The sequence below is a fragment of the Carcharodon carcharias genome, chromosome 7 (genome assembly GCF_017639515.1).
Source record: "Carcharodon carcharias isolate sCarCar2 chromosome 7, sCarCar2.pri, whole genome shotgun sequence".
Taxonomy (NCBI): Eukaryota; Metazoa; Chordata; class Chondrichthyes; order Lamniformes; family Lamnidae; genus Carcharodon; species Carcharodon carcharias.
The window spans coordinates 78972935-78992428 of NC_054473.1; the positions used below are offsets into that span (position 1 = coordinate 78972935).

At 41.6% G+C, this 19494-nt stretch overlaps 1 protein-coding gene across 1 annotated transcript in view; it reads left to right on the forward strand.

The window, feature by feature from the left end:
• The window catches only part of dnah1 (dynein, axonemal, heavy chain 1), a 524711-nt gene extending 505728 nt beyond the window's left edge, over positions 1-18983 (forward strand). The window contains exons 75-77 of the mRNA XM_041191637.1: positions 8929-9135; positions 17130-17361; positions 18757-18983. Of these exons, the coding sequence (XP_041047571.1) occupies positions 8929-9135; positions 17130-17361; positions 18757-18878 (561 nt within the window). The 3' untranslated portion in view covers positions 18879-18983. The remainder of the gene's footprint in view (positions 1-8928; positions 9136-17129; positions 17362-18756) is intronic.
• The last annotated feature ends 511 nt before the right edge of the window (positions 18984-19494 follow it).

Below are 19494 nucleotides of genomic sequence, written 5' to 3' on the forward strand. Positions count from 1 at the left end.
ACTCCTCTCAATATCCTCCTGTTTATTGAATATTCCCTAGCTTTGTTTGCCTCCCCAAATGTATAACCTCACACTTCTCCAGATTGAATTCCATTTGCCACTTTTCTGCCCGCTCAACCAAACCATTCATATCATTCTGGAGTCCACAGCTATCCCCTTCACTATCAACTATATGACCAATTTTTGTGTCATCCGCAAATTTTCCAATCATGCCTCCCACATTTAAGTCCAAATCATTAATATTTACCACAAAAAGCAGGGGATCCTTCACGGAGCCCTGTGGAATGCCACTGGAAACAGCTTTCTACTCGCTAATATATCCATTGATCATTACCCTTTGTTTTCTGTCACTGAGCCAATTTTGCATCAAACTTGCTACATTTCCCTGTATCCCATGGGCTTTGACATTTCTGACCGGCCTGCCATGTGGAGCCTTGTCAAATGCCTTACTAAAATCTATGTAGACCACATCCACTGTACTACCCTCAATCTTCCTTGTTACTTCCTCAAAACATTCAATTAATTTAGTAAGGTATGACTTTCCCTTAACAAAACCATATTAACTATCCCTGATTAACCTTGCCTTTGTAAACGACAATTTATCCTGGTTCTCAGAATTGATTATAATAATATGCCCACTACTGAAGTCATACTGACCGGTCTATAATTATTTGGCCTACTTTTCACACCCTTTTTAAATAATGGTACAACGTTCGCAGACCTCCAGTCCTCTGGTACCTTGCCCGTATCTAATAAGGATTGAAAAATGATCCTCAAGGTATCTGCTATTTCCTCCCTGGTTTCCTTTAACAGTCTGGGATACAATCCATCTGCCCCTGGTGATTTATCCACCTTCAATGATGTCAGTCTCTCCAGTACTTCCTCTCTCGTTATGCTTATTGTATCTAATATGTCACACCCCTTCTCATTAACTAGAATGTCTGCATCATCTCCTTTGTGAAGTCAGAGACAAAGTACTCATTAAGAACACTGCCCACGTCTTCACAGAATCACAGTGCAGCCCATCGAGTCTGCACTGACACGTGAGAAACACCTGACCTACCTACCTAATTCCATTTACCAACACTCTTCTGCAACAACGCATAAGTTACCTTGTATATCCCTGATAGGCCCTACCTTTTCCTTAGTTATCCTTTTGCTCTTATTGTACTGATAAAACATCTTTGGGTTTTCCTTAATGCTACCTACTAATATTCTTTCATACCCCCTCTTCAATTTCCTGATTTCATTTTTTTACTTCAACCCTGTATTTTCTATACTCCTCTAGGCTTTATAACATATTAATTTCTTTGTAACAGTCATAAGCTTTCTTTTCCTGCTTTTTCTACCCTACCTACTTCTAGATAACCAAGGGGCTCTAGATTTGGCAGTAACCCCACAGAATCAGAATTGTTATAGTGCAGAAGGAGGCCATTCGGCCCATCATGTCTGCACCAGCTCTCCGAATGCGAAATCTTAGTGCCATTCTCCTGCCTTTTCCATGTACTCTTGCACATTGTTTCTATTTAAATACTTATCTAATGCCCTCTTGAATGCCTCAATTGAACCTGCCTCCACCACACTTCCAGGCAGTGCATTCCAGACTCAAACCACTCGCTGTGTGAAAAAGTTTTCTCACATCACCTTTGCTTCTTTTGCAAATCACTTTAAATCTGTGCCCTCTTGTTCTCGATCCTTTTACGAGTGGGAACAGTTTCTCCCTATCCACTCAATCCAGCCCCCTCATGATTCTGAGCACCTCTATCAAGTCTCCTCTTAGCCTTTTCTTCTCCAAGGAGAACAGTCCCCAACCTCTCCAATCTGTCCTCATAACTTAAGTTTCTCATCCCCCGGAACCATTCTTGTAAACCTCTTCTGCACTTTCTCCAATGCGTTCACATTCTTCCTATAATGTGGTGCCCAGAACTCTGTACACAACTCCAGCTGAGGTCTAATTAGTGTCTTGTATAAGCTCAGCATAACCTCCCTGCTCTTCTACTCTATGCCCCTATTAATAAAACCTAGGATACTGTATACTTTATTAACTGCTGTCTCCACCTGTCCATCTTCAATGATCTATGATCACGTACACCCAGGTCCCTCTGCTCCTGCATACCCTTAAAATTGTACCTCTTATTTTATATATGTTTCTCCATGTTCTTCCTACCAAAATGCATCACCTCAACTTCTCCACATTGAACTTCATCTGCCCACTTTACCAACTTGTCTATGTCCTTTTGAAGTTCTATACTGTCCTCCTCACAGTTTAGAATGCTTCCAAGTTTCATATCATTCACAAACTTTGAAATTATCCTATGCACACCAAGATCTATATCATTAGTATATATCAGGAAAAGCAAGGGTCCCAATACCGACCCTTGGAGAACTCCACTACAAACCTCCCTCCAGCCCAAAAAATATCCATTGACCATTACCCTCTGTTTCCTATTACTCAGCCAATGTTGTATCCATGTTGCTACTGTTCCTTTTATTCCATGAGCTATAACTTGTCAAGTCTGTTGTATGGCACTGTATCGAATGCCTTTTGAAAATCCATGTATACCACATCAACTGTATTACCCTCATCAACCCTCTCTGTTACCTCTTTAAAAAAATTCCAAGTTGGTTGAACATGATTTCCCCTTTATAAATCCATGCTGGCTCTTCCTAATCAACCCATATTTTTCCATGTGACTATCACTTCTATCCTGAATAATTGTTTCTAGAAGCTTCCCCACAACTAAAGTTAAACTGGTCTGTAATTGCTGGGATTATCCTTACAAACTTTTTTGAACGAGGCATAATGTTTACAATTCTCCAGTCCTCTGGCACCTTCCCTGAATCTAGGGAAGACTGAAAGATTATGGCCAGTGGCCCTGCAATTTCCATTCCCACTTCCTTCAATATCCTTGGATATAGCTTGGTCCTGGTGCCTTGTCAACTTTAAGTACCAACAGTTTATCTAATATTTCCTCCTTATTAATTTTGAACCCTTCTAGTGACAGAGTTTCCCTTTGTCTTTGTGGGGATATGCCTACACTGTGCCCATAAAATCTTGCTTTTGAATGCCTGCCACTGGTCGGTCACTGATTTCCCTTCAAGTAGCTGTAACCAGTCCATTTTCGCCAGATCAGCTCTCAGCTTTGTAAAATTTGTCTTTGCCCAATTTAGAAGTTTTACTCCTGTTCTATCTTTATCTTTTTCCATATTGATGCTAAATCTAACTATATTATGGTCACTATCTCCAAAATGATCACCCACTGCTACTTTATCAACTTGCCCAGCTTCATTTCCTAAGACTAAATCTAGAATTGCTCCTCCTCTCATTGGGCTTGTTACGTGCTGGCTAAAAAAGTTCTCTTGAATGCAGTTTAAGAATTTTGTGCCCTCTGTGCCCTTCACACTGTTCATTTCCCAATTAATACCAGGGTAGTTAAAGTCCCCAACTATTATTGCCCTATTGTTTTTGCACTCAGAAATTTGCCAACATATTTGTTCTTCTATCTCCCGCCCACTATTTGGGGGTCTATTGTACACTCCAATAGTGTTGTTGCCCCTTTTTAAGTTCTGAGCTCAACCCATGGCCTCATTTGATGACTCATTTAGTCTCCTCTCAATTAATTCTTTAACCAATAATGCTACACCTCCACCTTTTTAGCCCCCTCTCTATCCTGTCTGATATCCACCCCATATCCAGGGATGTTGAGCTGCCAATTTTTCCCCACTTTTTAAGCCATTTCCATTACAGCAGTGATATCATGCTTCCATGTGTCTATCTGTGCCCTCAGCTCATTGACTTTGTTTGCTATACTCCTTGCATTTAAATATATACCTTTTAACATTGTCAAATTCCTGTGCTGTACACTTTTTAACCTTTGTTTTTTTTATCTTGCAGAGGCACTCAATAATTTTCTGACTCTGGCTCCCAGGTCTGGATTTGACCTATCTGGAACTGCCCTCAGGTTCCTATCCCCCTGCCAACGTAGTTTAAACGCTCCCCAACAACACCAGCAAATTTCCCTGCAAGGACATTTGTCCCAGTCCTGTTCAAGGATAGACCGTCTGGCTTGTACAGATCCCACCTTCCCCAGAACTGGCCCCAATGCCCCAGAAATCTGAAGCCCTCCCTGCACCATCTCTCCAGCCACACATTCATCTGGTGTATTCTCCCATTTCTATACTCACTGGCAAGTGGCCTTGGGAGTAATCCAGAGATTACTACCTTTAAGGTCCTTCTTGCTAATCTCTTTTCTAACTCCCTAAACTCAGTCCGCAGGACCTCATCCCAACCTCTGGCTCTGTACCCTCATCCTCCGGAATGCTGTGTAGCCGTTCAGTGATATCCAAGGCCCTGGCACCAGGGAGGCAACATACCATTCTGAAATCATGTTTGCGACCATAGATGCACCTGTTTTTTCCTCTAACTAATGAATCCCCTATCACTATTGCCCTTCCCTTCTTCTTCCTCCCCTCTTGTACAGCTGAGTCATTTGTGGTGCCACGAACTTGGCTCTGACTGCACTCTTCCTAGGAACCAGCATCCAAATTGGAAAACCAATTAGCGAGTGAGACCTCAGGGGACTCCTGCACTACCTGTCTCGATCTCTTGGACTGCCTGGTGGTCACCCTTTCCTTTTCTACCTCCATGCCCTGAGCCTGCAGTGTAACCACCTCTCTGAATGTGCTATCCACATACCTTTCAGCCTCAGCAGATGCGCCATAGTGACTCCACTGGAGTTCTGAAACCCAGAGCCCAAGTTTCTGCAGCTGGTGATAATTCCTGTGCATGTCGTCGCCTAGGTCACTGACGGCGTCCATGACTTCCCATATATTACAGGACACATGCGACCGAGCTGCCCTGCCATGCCTTAAATACTTCATTTACATTAACCTTATTTTACTTGGGTTTACTTATACTAATTTTACTTGGCCTTAACTTATAAACCTTACAACTATTGATAAACCTTACTAATACTGATAAATCCAACTAACACTTAATACACGTCATGAGCTGCAATAAACATTACTTAAAGCACCTCTTTCCCCCGTGCACTGAATTCCCACGTGAACCTAATTTGCTACTCATTCAGTCTCTGCCTCAGGCATAGTCTCCTGTCTCCTCATGCGCTGCTTACTGAATGTGCAGTTTGAAAAGCCGGATTCTTATATAGACCCTCTGTCGAGTCACTAGCTTCCTGCTACAGTAATTAATGCCAATTGAACGAATTACTTTTAGATAACTACCACTACCAGTGTGTTTCCTGCTTAACAAAATAGTCTAACTTACTTGAAGGTTGTTAGTTCTATGTCAGAGCTTGACTCTTAATCTATGTTTAAACCTGATACCAAGAGTAGTAGACCAGTCAGTTAAAGAATGACTAATGCCCTGGCAATCCCACTTCTCTGCGCTACCAGAGAATGCCCTGCGACTGTCACAAATCAATGACAAATAGATTACGCTGCTTCATTGTGTTGATTTGTGGAAGATATTGTGGTCAGTTTATGCAAATGAGTTGGCATAGATATTTCAGCGTCGCCACCCCAGCAAAACCAGCACAGTATGCATCACAATCTGGCTGCAATTTGCTGATTGGACTCTGGTGGAAACTCCATGCCCCTTTCTGGGACCCATACTTATTGTTTTTCATTGTCAGCAGCTGGTGTCTGTCCTGGATGTGCCAGAATAGGTTTTTTTTATATCACTTTTTCTCTATGATTTGTCTTATTTTAAACAGTTTAATTTTCCTGCTCAGTCTGGATTACACAACGTACACAGGTTAAGTCACAAATTATGTCAGATAAATTTTACTAAAGAACTATTCAACCGAATCAAAGTCCACAGGTAATTGCAATCAGGTACTTTAGTGCTCTAATGGAGCTCTTGGCTCTCAGCCAAGAATACATACTGAGGCTTCGCTAAGAGCCCAGACATCCTTTAGTCTATTGAAACATCTGAGCCTCAGAGATAACATTGCTTGATTAACAACTCTGGCTCCCTGATCTTTTCTGTTAGTTTTATAGTGTTTATTCATACAAGATACAGGTTTCAAGTGCTTCCAGTTTCTGCTATTGAAACTTTAAAGGGTCTGAATGATTTACACTTTTATTGGGCTGTAGTAAAAGCTTTTATAATGAATGAATGCCTTTTTAAAAAAAATAATTAACTCATCCTACTGTCACTAGAGTTCATCGCTTCTACCTAGTGTGTAGTGAAGATTTTTTTAATTCATTAAGGGGATGTGGGCTTTCGCTGGCTGGGCCAGCATTTATTCCTCATTCCTAGTTGTCCTCGAGAAGGTTGTGGTGAGCTGCCTTCTTGAACCGCTGTAGTCCATGTGTTGTAGGTACACCCACAGTGATGTTAGGAAGGGAGTTCCAGGATTTCGACCCAGCGACAGTGAAGGAACTGCGATATATTTCCAAGTCAGGATGGTGTGTGACTTGGAGGGGAACTTCCAGGTGGTGGTGTTCCCATCTATCTGCTGTCCTTCTCCTAGATGGTAGTGGTCGTGGGTTTGGAAGGTACTGTCTAAGGAGCTTTGGTGAATTCCTACAGTACATCTTCTAGATAGTACACACTGCTGCTACTGTGTGTTGGTGATGGAGGGAGTGAATGTTTGTGGATGTGGTGTCAATCAAGCGGGCTGCTTTGTCCTGGACAGTGTCAAACTTCCTGAGCGTTGTTGGAGCTGCACTCATCCAGGAAAGTGGTGAGTATTCCATCACATGCCTGACTTGTGCCTTGTAGATGGTGGAGTCAGGAGGTGAGTTACTCATCGCAGGATTCCTAGCCTCAGATGTGCTCATGAAAATACCATAGCTTAAGCACGGGGGACATGAAGGACCATAAAGAGGACCTTTGGAACTTTCCTTTCACAAAGTTCCCTCCTGCAGACTATATTTCACGGCACTTCTGAGGTACTGTGAACCACGGCTCTTTGAAATGTTGGCTCAACTCCATGAAAATTGTGGAGGACTCAGACATGCCTGTCCCACAATGGAGTTGGCCAGGTTGAGAGTGCAGGATGCTGGCCTTTGATCCGAACCAGCTCACACCCTTAAAAGAAACAGAAATGCCTGGGAACAGGGTCAGGAATCCCAGAATCGGAACCCGCCCACCTTTTTTAAAGGAATCTCAAGTCATCCTGAGCCCAGGAAAAATCTAGGCCCAAGTCCCCACAGACTGGACTAGGCCCAATGGTTAATGCCTTAACTCAGAATAAGATGTCCTCAACCCATGCATATGTGCATGCTTTATAAACTGTTTCAAATATTGCATGTGTATCAATACTGTGAAACTGAACAATAAGACTAATATACCAATAAATGGAATACAGTGCCTCTGCCAACGGGGAACATCATAACTACAACATTCAAAAACAAATTGCAAGAGCAGTTAGGAACACCAATTTAGTGCAGTTGGTAAGGCTTTAACTGGCACAGTTAGGGACACTATATTTAGAATGATCAGTAGTGGAATGCTGTAGTAATTAGGAACCCCATACCTAAAGCAATTAGGAACACTCAGCACAGTTGCTAACGCTTTAACTAGACCAGTTAGAAACATCAAACTGACAGTAGTTAGGAACACTACACTAGGGGCAGTTGGGAATGATATGCTCAGAGCTGTTGGAAATACCATAGCTAGTGTAGTTTGGAACACCATACCTAGGACAGTTAGGAACATCATACCTATAACAGTTGGGAGCACCAGTCCTACTACATTTTGGAACGCCATATCTGGGACAGTTAGGAACACTTACCTAATGCTTTTAATAGCCCCATACCTGGGCCAGTTAGGAGCCATTCCAAGAATAGCTGGGGACACCTTACCCAGACGATTTGGGAACACTAGGACAAGTAGAAAGTTACATAGAGTACTTAGAAATACCATAGACTACTTACAATCACCATCTCCAACAGGTATTTTTCTCAATAAAAAACAGCCCCTCTATTGGTTGCCATGCTTTCAGCTGTCCCGCCCTAAACTCTAATTCCTTCAGTCAAACTCTCCACCTCTCTCTGAAGGGGAGCCATATTTGACTCAAAACATTAACTCTATTTCTGTCTCCACGGATGCTGCCAGATCTGATGAGTATTTCCAGCACCTTCTGTTTTTATGTCCACCTCTCCTCCTTTAAGATGCTCGTTAAAACCTACCTCTTTCGTCAAGCTTTTGGTCACTTTACTTATTATCTCTTTATGTGGTTCAATGTCAAATGTTGTCTGAAAACTCTCCTCTGAAGCAATTTGGGAGGTTTTACTGTTTTCTTTTTCATTCATTAAAGTGATGTGACCGTCAAAAGCAAAGCCAGCATTTATTGCCAATTCCTAATTGTCCTTGTTAAAAATATTGTTCGTATAGTGCAAGTTGTTATTTCATTGTTGTAGCTCAGTTGGTGGCAAAGATTGTGGGTGAAGCCCCACTCCAAGGTTCCGGGCACATAAACCAGGTTGACAATTCAGTATATTACACAGGAAATGCTGGACTGTTGAAAGTACTATTTTTAGTATGAGGTGTTAAACTGATGCCTGTCGTTGTTTTCTGGTGGATGTAAAGATCTCAAAGTACTAATCAAAGAAGTGCAGAGAGAAATATTCCCTGGTGTCCTGGCCAATATTTATCCCTCAACTAACATCACTGAAACAGATTATCTGTTTATTAGCTCATTGCTATTTTTGGGGATCCTACATTACAACAGTGACTACACTTCAGAATTATTACTTGTCTGCATTTTGTGATGTCCTGAGAACAAGAAAAGTCTTATATAAATTTAAATTATTTTTTACTATTTTATCCTTAAGTAAGTAACCCAGATAAATGCACAAAGGGACATTTTTGCTTTAAAATACCTGAATATGGAAGATGCTAAAATGGCAAAAAAACCAATGAGCTCCAGCTTGATACCCAGTGTCTGTATTTTCAAGGCGTATCCTTCGCTGAAACCCTTGGCCTCATGGGTAGAGGATCTTCTTGAAAGAATTGAGTTCCTACAAAAATGGATTAATCATGGGATTCCAGATGCCTTCTGGATCAGTGGATTTTTCTTCCCACAAGCATTTCTAACAGGGACACTCCAAAACTTTGCAAGACAGTCGGTTATCTCTATTGACACAATATCCTTTGACTTTAAGGTAAGAAACAAGGAAAGGAACTAAGTAGAACCATGGTTTATATATTGGGCTTTCACCACTGAGTCCTGAGCTCAAATTCAACCCTGAAGAAGAAGAACAAAAGTCTCCTCTGCTATTTGGCAATAAGGGTCCCAGTAGGGGATGCTCTTGAAGGATTAGGGGGTATCTTATGGAACCTGCAAGAGCAGGATTTAACAGGGTGATTTAATTAGGTGGGAGCTGAAATTTTGACTTCCTGACAGCAGAGATAAAGTCAGCTGCGCATTTGCGACATGTCAAACCTCATGCCGGCTTGTGGCGGCTTCATACTTCTAATACATTTGTATACCATGAATACTCTTTCTTTTGGAGTTAAGATGTAACTTTAAAGTTTTAATTTCATCCTACCCTCAAAATAAAGTCAGCAGCACATGAGACTCTTGTGGCACCCGGTGCACATTCGTTTGAAGGTGGCGTGCACCAGTCATTTTTGTGCAGCTGTGCATAAAGTCAGTGGTTTTCCTCCCGCACAAGGGAGGGGAGCAGGAGAATGGGGAGCTTCTATGGAGGCTCGGGACTGGCAAGGGGAGTCACTAGTGGTAGTCAGAGGTGTGGCGTGGGGTTGGGGGCATGAAGGAATGGAACAGGGATTGAATGGAGGACAGAACGTGGGGTTGGAGGCACGGAAAAATGAAGTAGGGAGTGCCGGCATCCTGGGTATGGTGGGGGGAGGGATATTGGGAACAGTCAGTCGAAGTAAGAAGATGAGGAGCTTAAAGGGCAGTGTCAGTATGTCCAAACGTTGGTCTATCTCAGGGGTGTTGGCTGTCAGAATCCTTACAGGGCTTTCAGTTCATCTATAACATTTTAGTTATCCCAGCTGAGAGTGATTTTGGCCAATGTTCTTTACAAAACATAGAAAGGAGGGCCAGCTGAGCCTGCAAGTTCAGCCATGTCCCACAGAGAGGAGACTAGAACACTGGGCACTAACATGAACATTCAATAAAGAGTGAACCAAAAAAAATCACTGTTTATTCCACAATTAAGAAATGTCCCTAACTCCCCTGTAACCATCAATGCCAACCATGAGATATGCCAGTACGTTTGGCATTCTGACTTAGTCTCAACAAATAATGATGATGCACAATTGAATAAAGTGAAATATTTACAAGTAAAGTTTATTTTTTAAAAGCACACATGCCACCTTTGTGTTCTCAACAAGTCTTATGTTAACAGCAATGAAGTTGGATAGGAAAGTTTTGGCCGTGATGCAGAGCATCCATGTTTGACCAGAAGACTCTTTTACAACCCACCCTAGCTGGAACATTGTCTGCTGACAACAGGTTTCATCACCGAAAATCACCTCCCACAGCAGAATCGCATGTGTTTCCCCTGCACGCCAGCGGCACTTGATAAGTTTTAATTGTAATCACATGCAAAAAGCAAGAGTGTGGGCATAGTTCACATGTCTGATTATTGCTGTCAGGAAGGGCATGATTTGACAAAATACCCTCACCCTAGAGCTAGGGGTAGAATAAAGGGATTTGGTTGGGCTTTATCTGGTCAAGGGGTGTTTGATAGGACAGTGTAACAGGAACTTTATCTGCATCAAAATGAATTAATTGACGTAGGTATCTCATAGGTGCAGTGTAAAGAGAGCTTTCATCTGCAATTAACTGTGCTTTAACTGGTCTGGGTATGTGATGGCACAGTCTAGAGGAAGTTCTATTCTGTATCTAACCTCTGCTGCATCTGCCCTGGAATTGTTTGACAGGACAGTGTTGTGGTAGCTTTACTCTATCTAATCTGAGCTATACCTAATCTAGGTGAGTGATGAGTCCCACCCCCTTGGAACCTCTGGCTATTTAACAGTCAGGTGGACTATTTGCTCAAAATCTAAGTGGAAATTCTAGAACACTTGGCCCTGGTGGAGTTTGTAGCTGTTTCACCAGAGCTAAAACAGCAATCCATTGCCACAGTCAATTAGTTTTAAGGTCAGAAATGGAAAACTTTCCATTCTCCAGTGTTAACCTCACATTGATCAGCATAAAAATTTAGAAAATGAAGAAATTAAAAGAAAAAGGATGGATTGATAGTATTAAGCATTCAAATATTTCCAGATTAAAATTAAATGAAGATCCAGACTTGGGGTTTGCAGGATCATTTGATCACAGCTCCTAATTATTCCACCAGCAAAATATTTTAAAATAGCCATAACCATCTTCTTGCTTTACAGTTTTGATAACATTTTTCTAAATATTAAGTGAATGCTGTATATGTGCAGCTGAATGTTATCCACCTCCACTTCCCCATCTGTGCCTTTGAGTAAACCAGCCTTCCACATTGTACCTTCCGTAAGCGTGAACTTTCCCAGAACCTTGTTACTGTGTCCTAACTCGTACCAAATCCTGTTCACCTATCACCCCCGTGCTTGGTGACCTAAATTGATTTCCAGTCTGGCAACGCCGCAATTTTAAAATTCCTATCATTGTTTTCAAATTCCTCCATGGCCTTTTCTTTCCTTCTCCAGCCCTACAATCTTTCATGATATCTGTGCTCATCTAATTCTGGCCTCTTGATCATTCTGGATTGAAATCACTCCACCATTGATGGACATGCTTTCAGTTGCCTAGGCCCTAAAATCCCTCCTTGAACCTCACTGCCTTTCTACCCCTCTTTCCTCCTTTACTACGCCCCCTAATAACCTATCTCTTTGGCCAAGTTTTTGGTTATTTGACCGAATAATGCCCTAAGTAATTTGGTGTCAATTTTTTGCTTTATAACACTCCTCTGAAGTGTTTGTGACATTTTATTATATTAAAGGCCCTATATAAGTACAGGTTGTTGTTGTTATTCTATTATAATTGAGCAAGCACCATCACTCAAACCCATTGTGCAGCTAATTGCTTCTTCATCAGACAAATTGTTTCTGCTGAGGATGGGCTGAGATGGAAAGATGCAGCAAAGGTCATTGATTATATGAGTAGAAATCTTGGACAATTATCTTCCATTTTCTAACCCAACAGCACTGGGGCCAAATATATATCAACTTGCATTTATATCGCATCTTTGACATGGTAGGAGTTTCAGGTAAAACATGGCACAGAACCATATAAGGAGACATTAGGGCCTACGATCTAAAGCTTGGTCAAAGAGGTGGTTAATAAGAAGTGTCTTAAAGGAGGAGGGGGATGTCAATGGTCCAGAGCTTAAATAGCTGAAGGCATACCTGCCAGTAATGAGGCAAAGAAACCAAGGGTGCACAAGAGGTCAAAATTGGAGGAACACAGTTCTCGGAGGTTGTAGTGCTGGAGGAGTTTACAGATAAGTTGGGGGATTTGAACACAAGTATATTATCACCTCCAAAAATCATATCACCCCAAACCACGTTGCATTTGCAATCAGTTTAGTCAGCATAGAGGACAGATAAAAACAAAAAAACTGCGGATGCTGGAAATCCAAAACAAAAACAGAATTACCTGGAAAAACTCAGCAGGTCTGGCAGCATCGGCGGAGAAGAAAAGAGTTGACGTTTCGAGTCCTCATGACCCTTCGACAGAACTTGAGTTCGAGTCAGATAAACCTGGGACCTCCCTATGTAGCAGACTTGAACTCAGACATCCTTGTGTTATCGGGGAGCCCAGTTTTACATATCAAAAGACCGTGAGCAGATACCAGAGATAGCCATATGTACAGGCATTGGTTTGTTCATTCTCACAATGGTACTAAATCTTCAATTTCCTTCACCCTCACCATATGAAATATCCAAGGCAGTAGTGATTGGATTAAATGCCATGTATAATGAGAGCAATCTATCAGAGTGCAGCCTTTCAAAAAATTGTCATAGCTTATCAAGTACACAGAAGCCCCAAAATCCTGTGTCCAGCAAGGCATTTTTGTGGGAGCAAACATGCACCAAGGTTTTACTGTAGAAACTTCTGGACATATATTTTGTGAAATTTCAGGGAACATCGAAGATCCCCTTCTGGTGGCAATCACTTGCAAACAGCAGAGTTAGGACAGGATCGCATCAGCTATCCTAAATTCTACGGTTTTTACTTTCCCAACTGCCCTTAGGAATGTGCGCACTATTTAAAGACACAGTTTGCCAGGACCCCAATGTCAAGGTGTTTCTAGGGACACTGCTCAACTTAAGTACTTGGGGAGTCTTTTGGACATTATTTGGAATTCAAATCATGTGTTAAAAAGCAGGGAAAAAAGTCACCCTTACACTCAGGAAGCTTTTCCTTAGATTCTGCATTATCTTTGGAAAGCATTAAGAATCACTGTGGCTGTCACCACTGCAGTACTGAGGGAGCACTACAATTTTGGCACTGCTGCCTCGTGGATGAGGCCCGGTCTGCAATCTCAGGTGGATATAAAATATTTCAGAGTTATTCAAGGAAGAGCAGGGGAGCTTCCTGGTGCCCTGGCTAATATTTCTCTCTCAATATTCATCATTAAAACTGATTACTTGGTTATTATTATATTGTTGTTTGTGGGAACTTGACGTGCACTATTGGCTGCCACTTTTCCCTACATTACAAGTGACTACACTTCAAAAGTATTTAGATGATTGTAAAGTGCTTGGTGTTGACCTGAAAGGCATTATGGTATACTAATGAAAGTTTGTTCTTTCCCTGGAGCTCTATCCCAGATGGTTGTGCTTCAGAATTGAGGCTTTGCAGGAGCCTGTTCACTCCTGCAGTCAGATCTGCAACCAAAGCACACACAACTCAGATTGTTGCACAGCAAGTGGCCACACCTCTCATCTTTTATGCCACAGGCTTATTCCAGGGAGCCACAATTAATTTTTGTCAGTTCAGCTACTTCGCTTTGCAATGCCTCACAATGCCTTCTTTGCCAGGTCATCTCAATTTATAAAATTCAACAATGGGTTCCAACATCGATGATTGAGATATTAAAATTTTCACAATTACTGGATTCCCTGGGATCAAGGAGGTTTTTCATTGTAGGCATGTTCATTGAATGCACCAAATGTAAACTCCACTAACTATATGAGCTGCAAAGGTTTCTATTCGGTAAATGTGAAGCTAATCTGCAATGACAAACACAGTTTCTTGCAGCCATTTGGAATGCATCAAGTTAATTCGTTGCTCCAGTGTCCAGAACCTGCAGTCATAATCAGTCAGGATTCATGGAAAAATGAAAATAATAGTAGGTGAGAGGGAACAAGTCTTTAAGATGTGAGACTTAAATGTGTTTGCATACATTACAGATGTGAGACAATTAATTTAAATGCTGCCAAGTGACTATGCTCATGGAATAAGGAAGATGGTTTTGAGGAATAAATCTTTGCTTCTCTGTGTTTTTGTTACTCACTTAACAACTTATCTTTGTTGATCCAGTGAGGTCAAACTTCTGACAGGTGGGTCTTTGAGATTATGGAGATCCCTCACTGTCCCCTCCTTTCGCATGGTCCATGCTGCTGCTCCCTGTAACTTTAGCTACAGCATCCTTCCAACCTCTAATGTGGAACAGCTGCATTTCCAATTCAGCCTCAGAAGTTAGATGCTCGTCACTTCCCATCTGTTGCAGTAAGCTTTTAATTCCCTATCCCCTTTAACTGATGGTGTTGCTTGCTGCAACCCCTACCTGAATTTTCTGCCCCCCTCTCCCTCTCTTTCCTACAACTCACAAACTGGACCCCTTACAGTGGATTTATCTAAGCTGATGTTTATTACTATAGAAGTAAGTGACACAGTGGGTTCTCCAACCTCCTCTACTTTGGCACCTGGATGGGCCACAGAAGATACTTAAGAATACCAGCAGTCAGCCAACCCTTGAAACAGAGCTTACCTAGCAAGGCATAGTAACATACAAAACTGCTGGCTGCACTGCACAGCTGTGTGAGGTAGTGACTGAGTAAGACAATAATAAAGACAAAGCCGGAATAGGTACTAACTGGTAGCTTAAGAAAATCTTCCATATTCCTCCTCCGTACTCTCTTAATGGTTTGCTTCTCTAAATCTGAAGTACACTTTTTTAGTGTTATATTCTAGAAAGCTGGTTTGTGAAGGATGGAACTGGAGCTAATCTTTAAACAATTTTATTAGAATTTATTTTTCTAACTCAACTGCCACAGTTTCAGAATATAACTCTTTCGAGTACAAACCTGTTTCCATCTGTTTCAGATGAAGTTATATTGTTTCATATTTTGCCATTGTGAGATTTGAACTCTTGATAATCTTTTAAATTGAAACCAATTAAACCAGATCAACAAAATTGGGATAAATCAGGCACAGCCCCTAATTCAGGTCAGCTGTAAAACCAAGGACAAAATTTAAAGGAACCTTACAAACTTTAAATCAAAATTTGATTAAAGGGGTCAACAAAGCACTCCAGTCCCCGCGGTGCCCACCGAGCACGGAAGGCCTCGAGCGTGTCAGCAGACACCGCGTGCTCCCTCTCCAGGGACATCCGGCAGCGAACGTAGCCGCGGAAGAGGGACAAACAATCGGGCGGGACTCCCCCGTCGATTGCCCGCTGCCTGGACCTGTTAATGGCCAACTTGGCCAGGCCCAAGAGCAGGTTCACGAGGAGGTCCTCCTCCTTCCCGACCCCCTTCCGCACCGGGGAACTTTTGATCTTGGGGTTACAAACCCAGTACCATAACCACTTGGCTATTTAGGCCAAGCCTGTTTCAGAATATAGGCGTACAAATGAAACCCCAGTTGATGTCCACCACCTGCATATTGTTAAACACAATTAACAACTTGCAAGGAGTCATAGGTCCCAAGAGACACCTCGCCCACCTTGCAATCTGCACCCATTGATAAATTGTGGTTTTCTCTTGCAACTTAATGGAAAACATTGGAACAAGAAATGTAAAAGAAGGAATATGTCACCAAAGTTGTCAGCCCAGGAGTGACTTTGTGTGAGTTGCTGAGCTTAGCTGTGAACTTTCTCCAAGGGCTTCTATGGAGGACCTGGGATGAGCAGAACTTTACCCTGTACTGTAGATATGCCCTGACACCATTCCAAAACCTAGGCACAGGGGCATTAGCATTTTGTAGTTCAGTGGTTTTGTCACCTTCAGGGTACTAGGATACCATTTCAGTTTGGGGGAGGGGTCTGTGGGAGAGAAACTTCTGTTGTAGCAATTTGCCACAGTGTGGCTAGCTGTGCTATCCAAAGTTTTGTCTCAAAAATATATTGAAGGACATGACCACATTTAAAAATTATGGAGGAAACAGAAACCAAATCAGATTCTACAGAAGATGATCTTAGATTTTTGACAGTGTGACCTTCAGGCCCAATAGTGCTGGTGAGAGACCTCACAACTTGAGAGCAAGCTGCAGGCAGAAAACAAGACCCTCCCTGATGGAAGTCCACTGTCTCTAGATCCCCTTCACCTTACATCACCACAAAGCATAAGGTGGAGCTGTTCTCCAGAGGGGTGGCCAAGTGTGGCAGTGGCACAGGTTTTTCTTATGGAGCCTGAAGGAACAATCTAGTTCCTCTTAGCCCCACAAAAATAAATCAAAACTTATCTTCTAAGTTGCTCTTCAGCTGGATTATCAACTGAAACTGCAAAGTGAGCACGGCACAAGCTAATGCCCATGTCCCAGCTTTCCTACTTGAACTAGGTGCCCCATCAAGGTACATCCTCTGCCCTGTAAAGATGCAATTTCATCCAAGTGTACCAAATAGCTCAAGAACCTCAGTGTGCTTACCTGCAGATAGTTTATCTGGAACATGTACACTGCATTGTATGGTAATCTGAGAAAGCATACAATTTTAATCAATCTCAGCCTGTTCAAAATACAAAAGTGCAGTGGATAACTGGTATGGAAAATAAATGGTTAAACTGATGCCATGTCATTCTTCTGTAGTTGTAATTGCTGCATATTCTCAGGACTGAGCAGAGGGAGCAATGGACTGTATGTATCTAACTCACTGGCTTTTATTTACTCATTGTGAAAGAAGAAAATAATGGGCTAACTTTTTTTTTGAAGATCAATTGATCTAATCCATACTGTCCACAATCACAGGTAATTGAAAATGCACCTTCCGACTTGGATCGTCCCAGAGTTGGGTGCTACATCTATGGTCTGTTTTTGGAGGGGGCTCGCTGGGAGCCTGCTTTGTTTCAGCTTGGTGAATCACGGCCCAAAGAGCTCTACACCGATATGGCTGTGATCTGGTTAATCCCAACTGCAAATCGTAAAACACCACAGCAAGGAATTTACCTCTGTCCAATATACAAAACACTCACACGAGCAGGTAAGATAAACTCAAATACACTGTACTTGTCATGGGAGGAACCTCTACGTCCTAGAAAATTGAATCTTAGAATGATTACAGGATAGTAAGAGGCCATATGGCCCACTGAGCCGGTGCCAGCTTTCTGCAAGGGCAATCCAGTTAGTCCCATTCACCAGCCCCATTTTTTTCCCCTTCATGTACTGAGTTAAATCCTTTCGAAAGCCCTAACCACCCTTTCAGCCAATCATAACCACTTGCTGTGTTAAAAAAAGCCTTCCCTCATGTATGTCATATTAAATTGTCCTTTGGTTCCCAACCCTTCCACCAATAGGAAAAGTCTCTCTATCTACTCCTCTCTGATTTTGAACACCTCTATGAAATATTCTCTTAACCTTCATTGTTCTCAGAACAACAACCTCGGCTTTTCCAATCCACATAACTGAAGTCCCTCCTCCCTGGAACCATTCTCTAAATCTTTACTGCAACCTCTCTAATGCCTTCACATTCTCCCTAAAGTGTGGTGCCCAGAATTGAGGACGTTGGGCTAAACTTTTATTTTTATACATATACCCTGAGATACCTCTGCTTCTGCACCCTTTTAGAATTTTATCCTTTAACTTATGTTACTTCTCCTCTTTCTTCCTATCAAAAGTTTCACTTTGCACTTTTCTGCATTAAATTTCAACTACACGTCTATCCATTTCACCAGCCTGTCTGTATCCCTCCATGTCTCACTCTTCCCTATCTCTGTAACCTACTCCAGCCCTGGAACCCTCCAAAATCTTGGCACTCTTCCAATTCTGGCCTCCTGCGCATCCCCAATTTTAATCGCTCCATCATAGGCAACCATGCATTGAGTTGTCTTGCCCCCTAAGCTCTGGATTTCTCTCCCTAAACCTTTCTACTTCCCTTTCCTGCTTTTAGAGACTCCTTCATACCTACCTTTTTGTCTAATCTTTTGGTCATCTGTCCTAGTATTTCCTTATGTGGCTTGGTGTCAAATTTTGTTTGATAACTCTCCTGTGAAGTGTGTTGGGATGTTTTATTGTGTTAAAGGCACAATATAATGCTAGTTTTTTTGTTAGGGTGTAAAACTGGCATCCCTATCGATCCAGTGGTTTCCCCCTGGGCTGATTAAATTAAAATTTGCCCATGACTCTGGAGAATTTTTTTCTGCATTGAAAATAACTGGCTTTATACTTTTATTTAAGTTTTACACAGAAATTTGCATTGGACAATATGTAACATACGGGAAGTTACATGCATGTGTCCTTTTTAAATAATCTTTGGATATTATGCCAGATGTCAAGTAAAAGAGAGTACTTGTAACAACAAGTACTTTCCATCCTTTTTAGGCAAAATATTCCAGATGTGACCTGCACACTTTAGCTTGTCAAAAAATCCTCATTTCAGGTACACTATCAACAACTGGCCACTCCACCAATTATGTCATTGCTGTGGAATTACCAACCATGAAGACACAGAGACATTGGATCAAGAGAGGGGTGGCGTTAATCTGTGCCCTGGATTATTGAAAAGGAACAAGCAACAGAAATTAGCTTCCTCAACTGTCACCTCTGACAGGTCCAGAACTAAAATATGCACCTTAATTCCTAGATCGTTGTACCTGTCACTACCAATTAGTTATGTATTAAAATCTTCTTTATTGCTGTTTATCAAGCATTTTCATTTCCTTTTACAAATATATTTAGTTTGAAGTAGGATCTGAAATTCTCCTTATTAATGAAAGAAACAAGTTAAAGTAGTAATAAGCAACTGACTAAAGAAATTAAAAGAGGAATTTCACCCCTGTCATTACACATTCATTGGACAAATCTGAATCTGTGTGATATAAAATGCATCCAACATACAATGCCTGCTTAATTATCCACTGTCAACCCTTGATGTTTAGTCTGCTGTACTCTTTGTGTACAACAGGTAGGGGTAACTTTATAAACATTGATGGGATGTTAGATTTGTGATTGTATTCCATTTACAATGATTGTCATTTTAAAAAAATGTTGATATGTTGATTACTACTTCAAAAAAACTATTTCTAAAAATTTGCCAAGTATTTTCTTGCTCAACTGAAGATAAAATTTATGCACAAATTTACGGATGTATAAGCTGCACCTTTATGCGTGTTTTTAT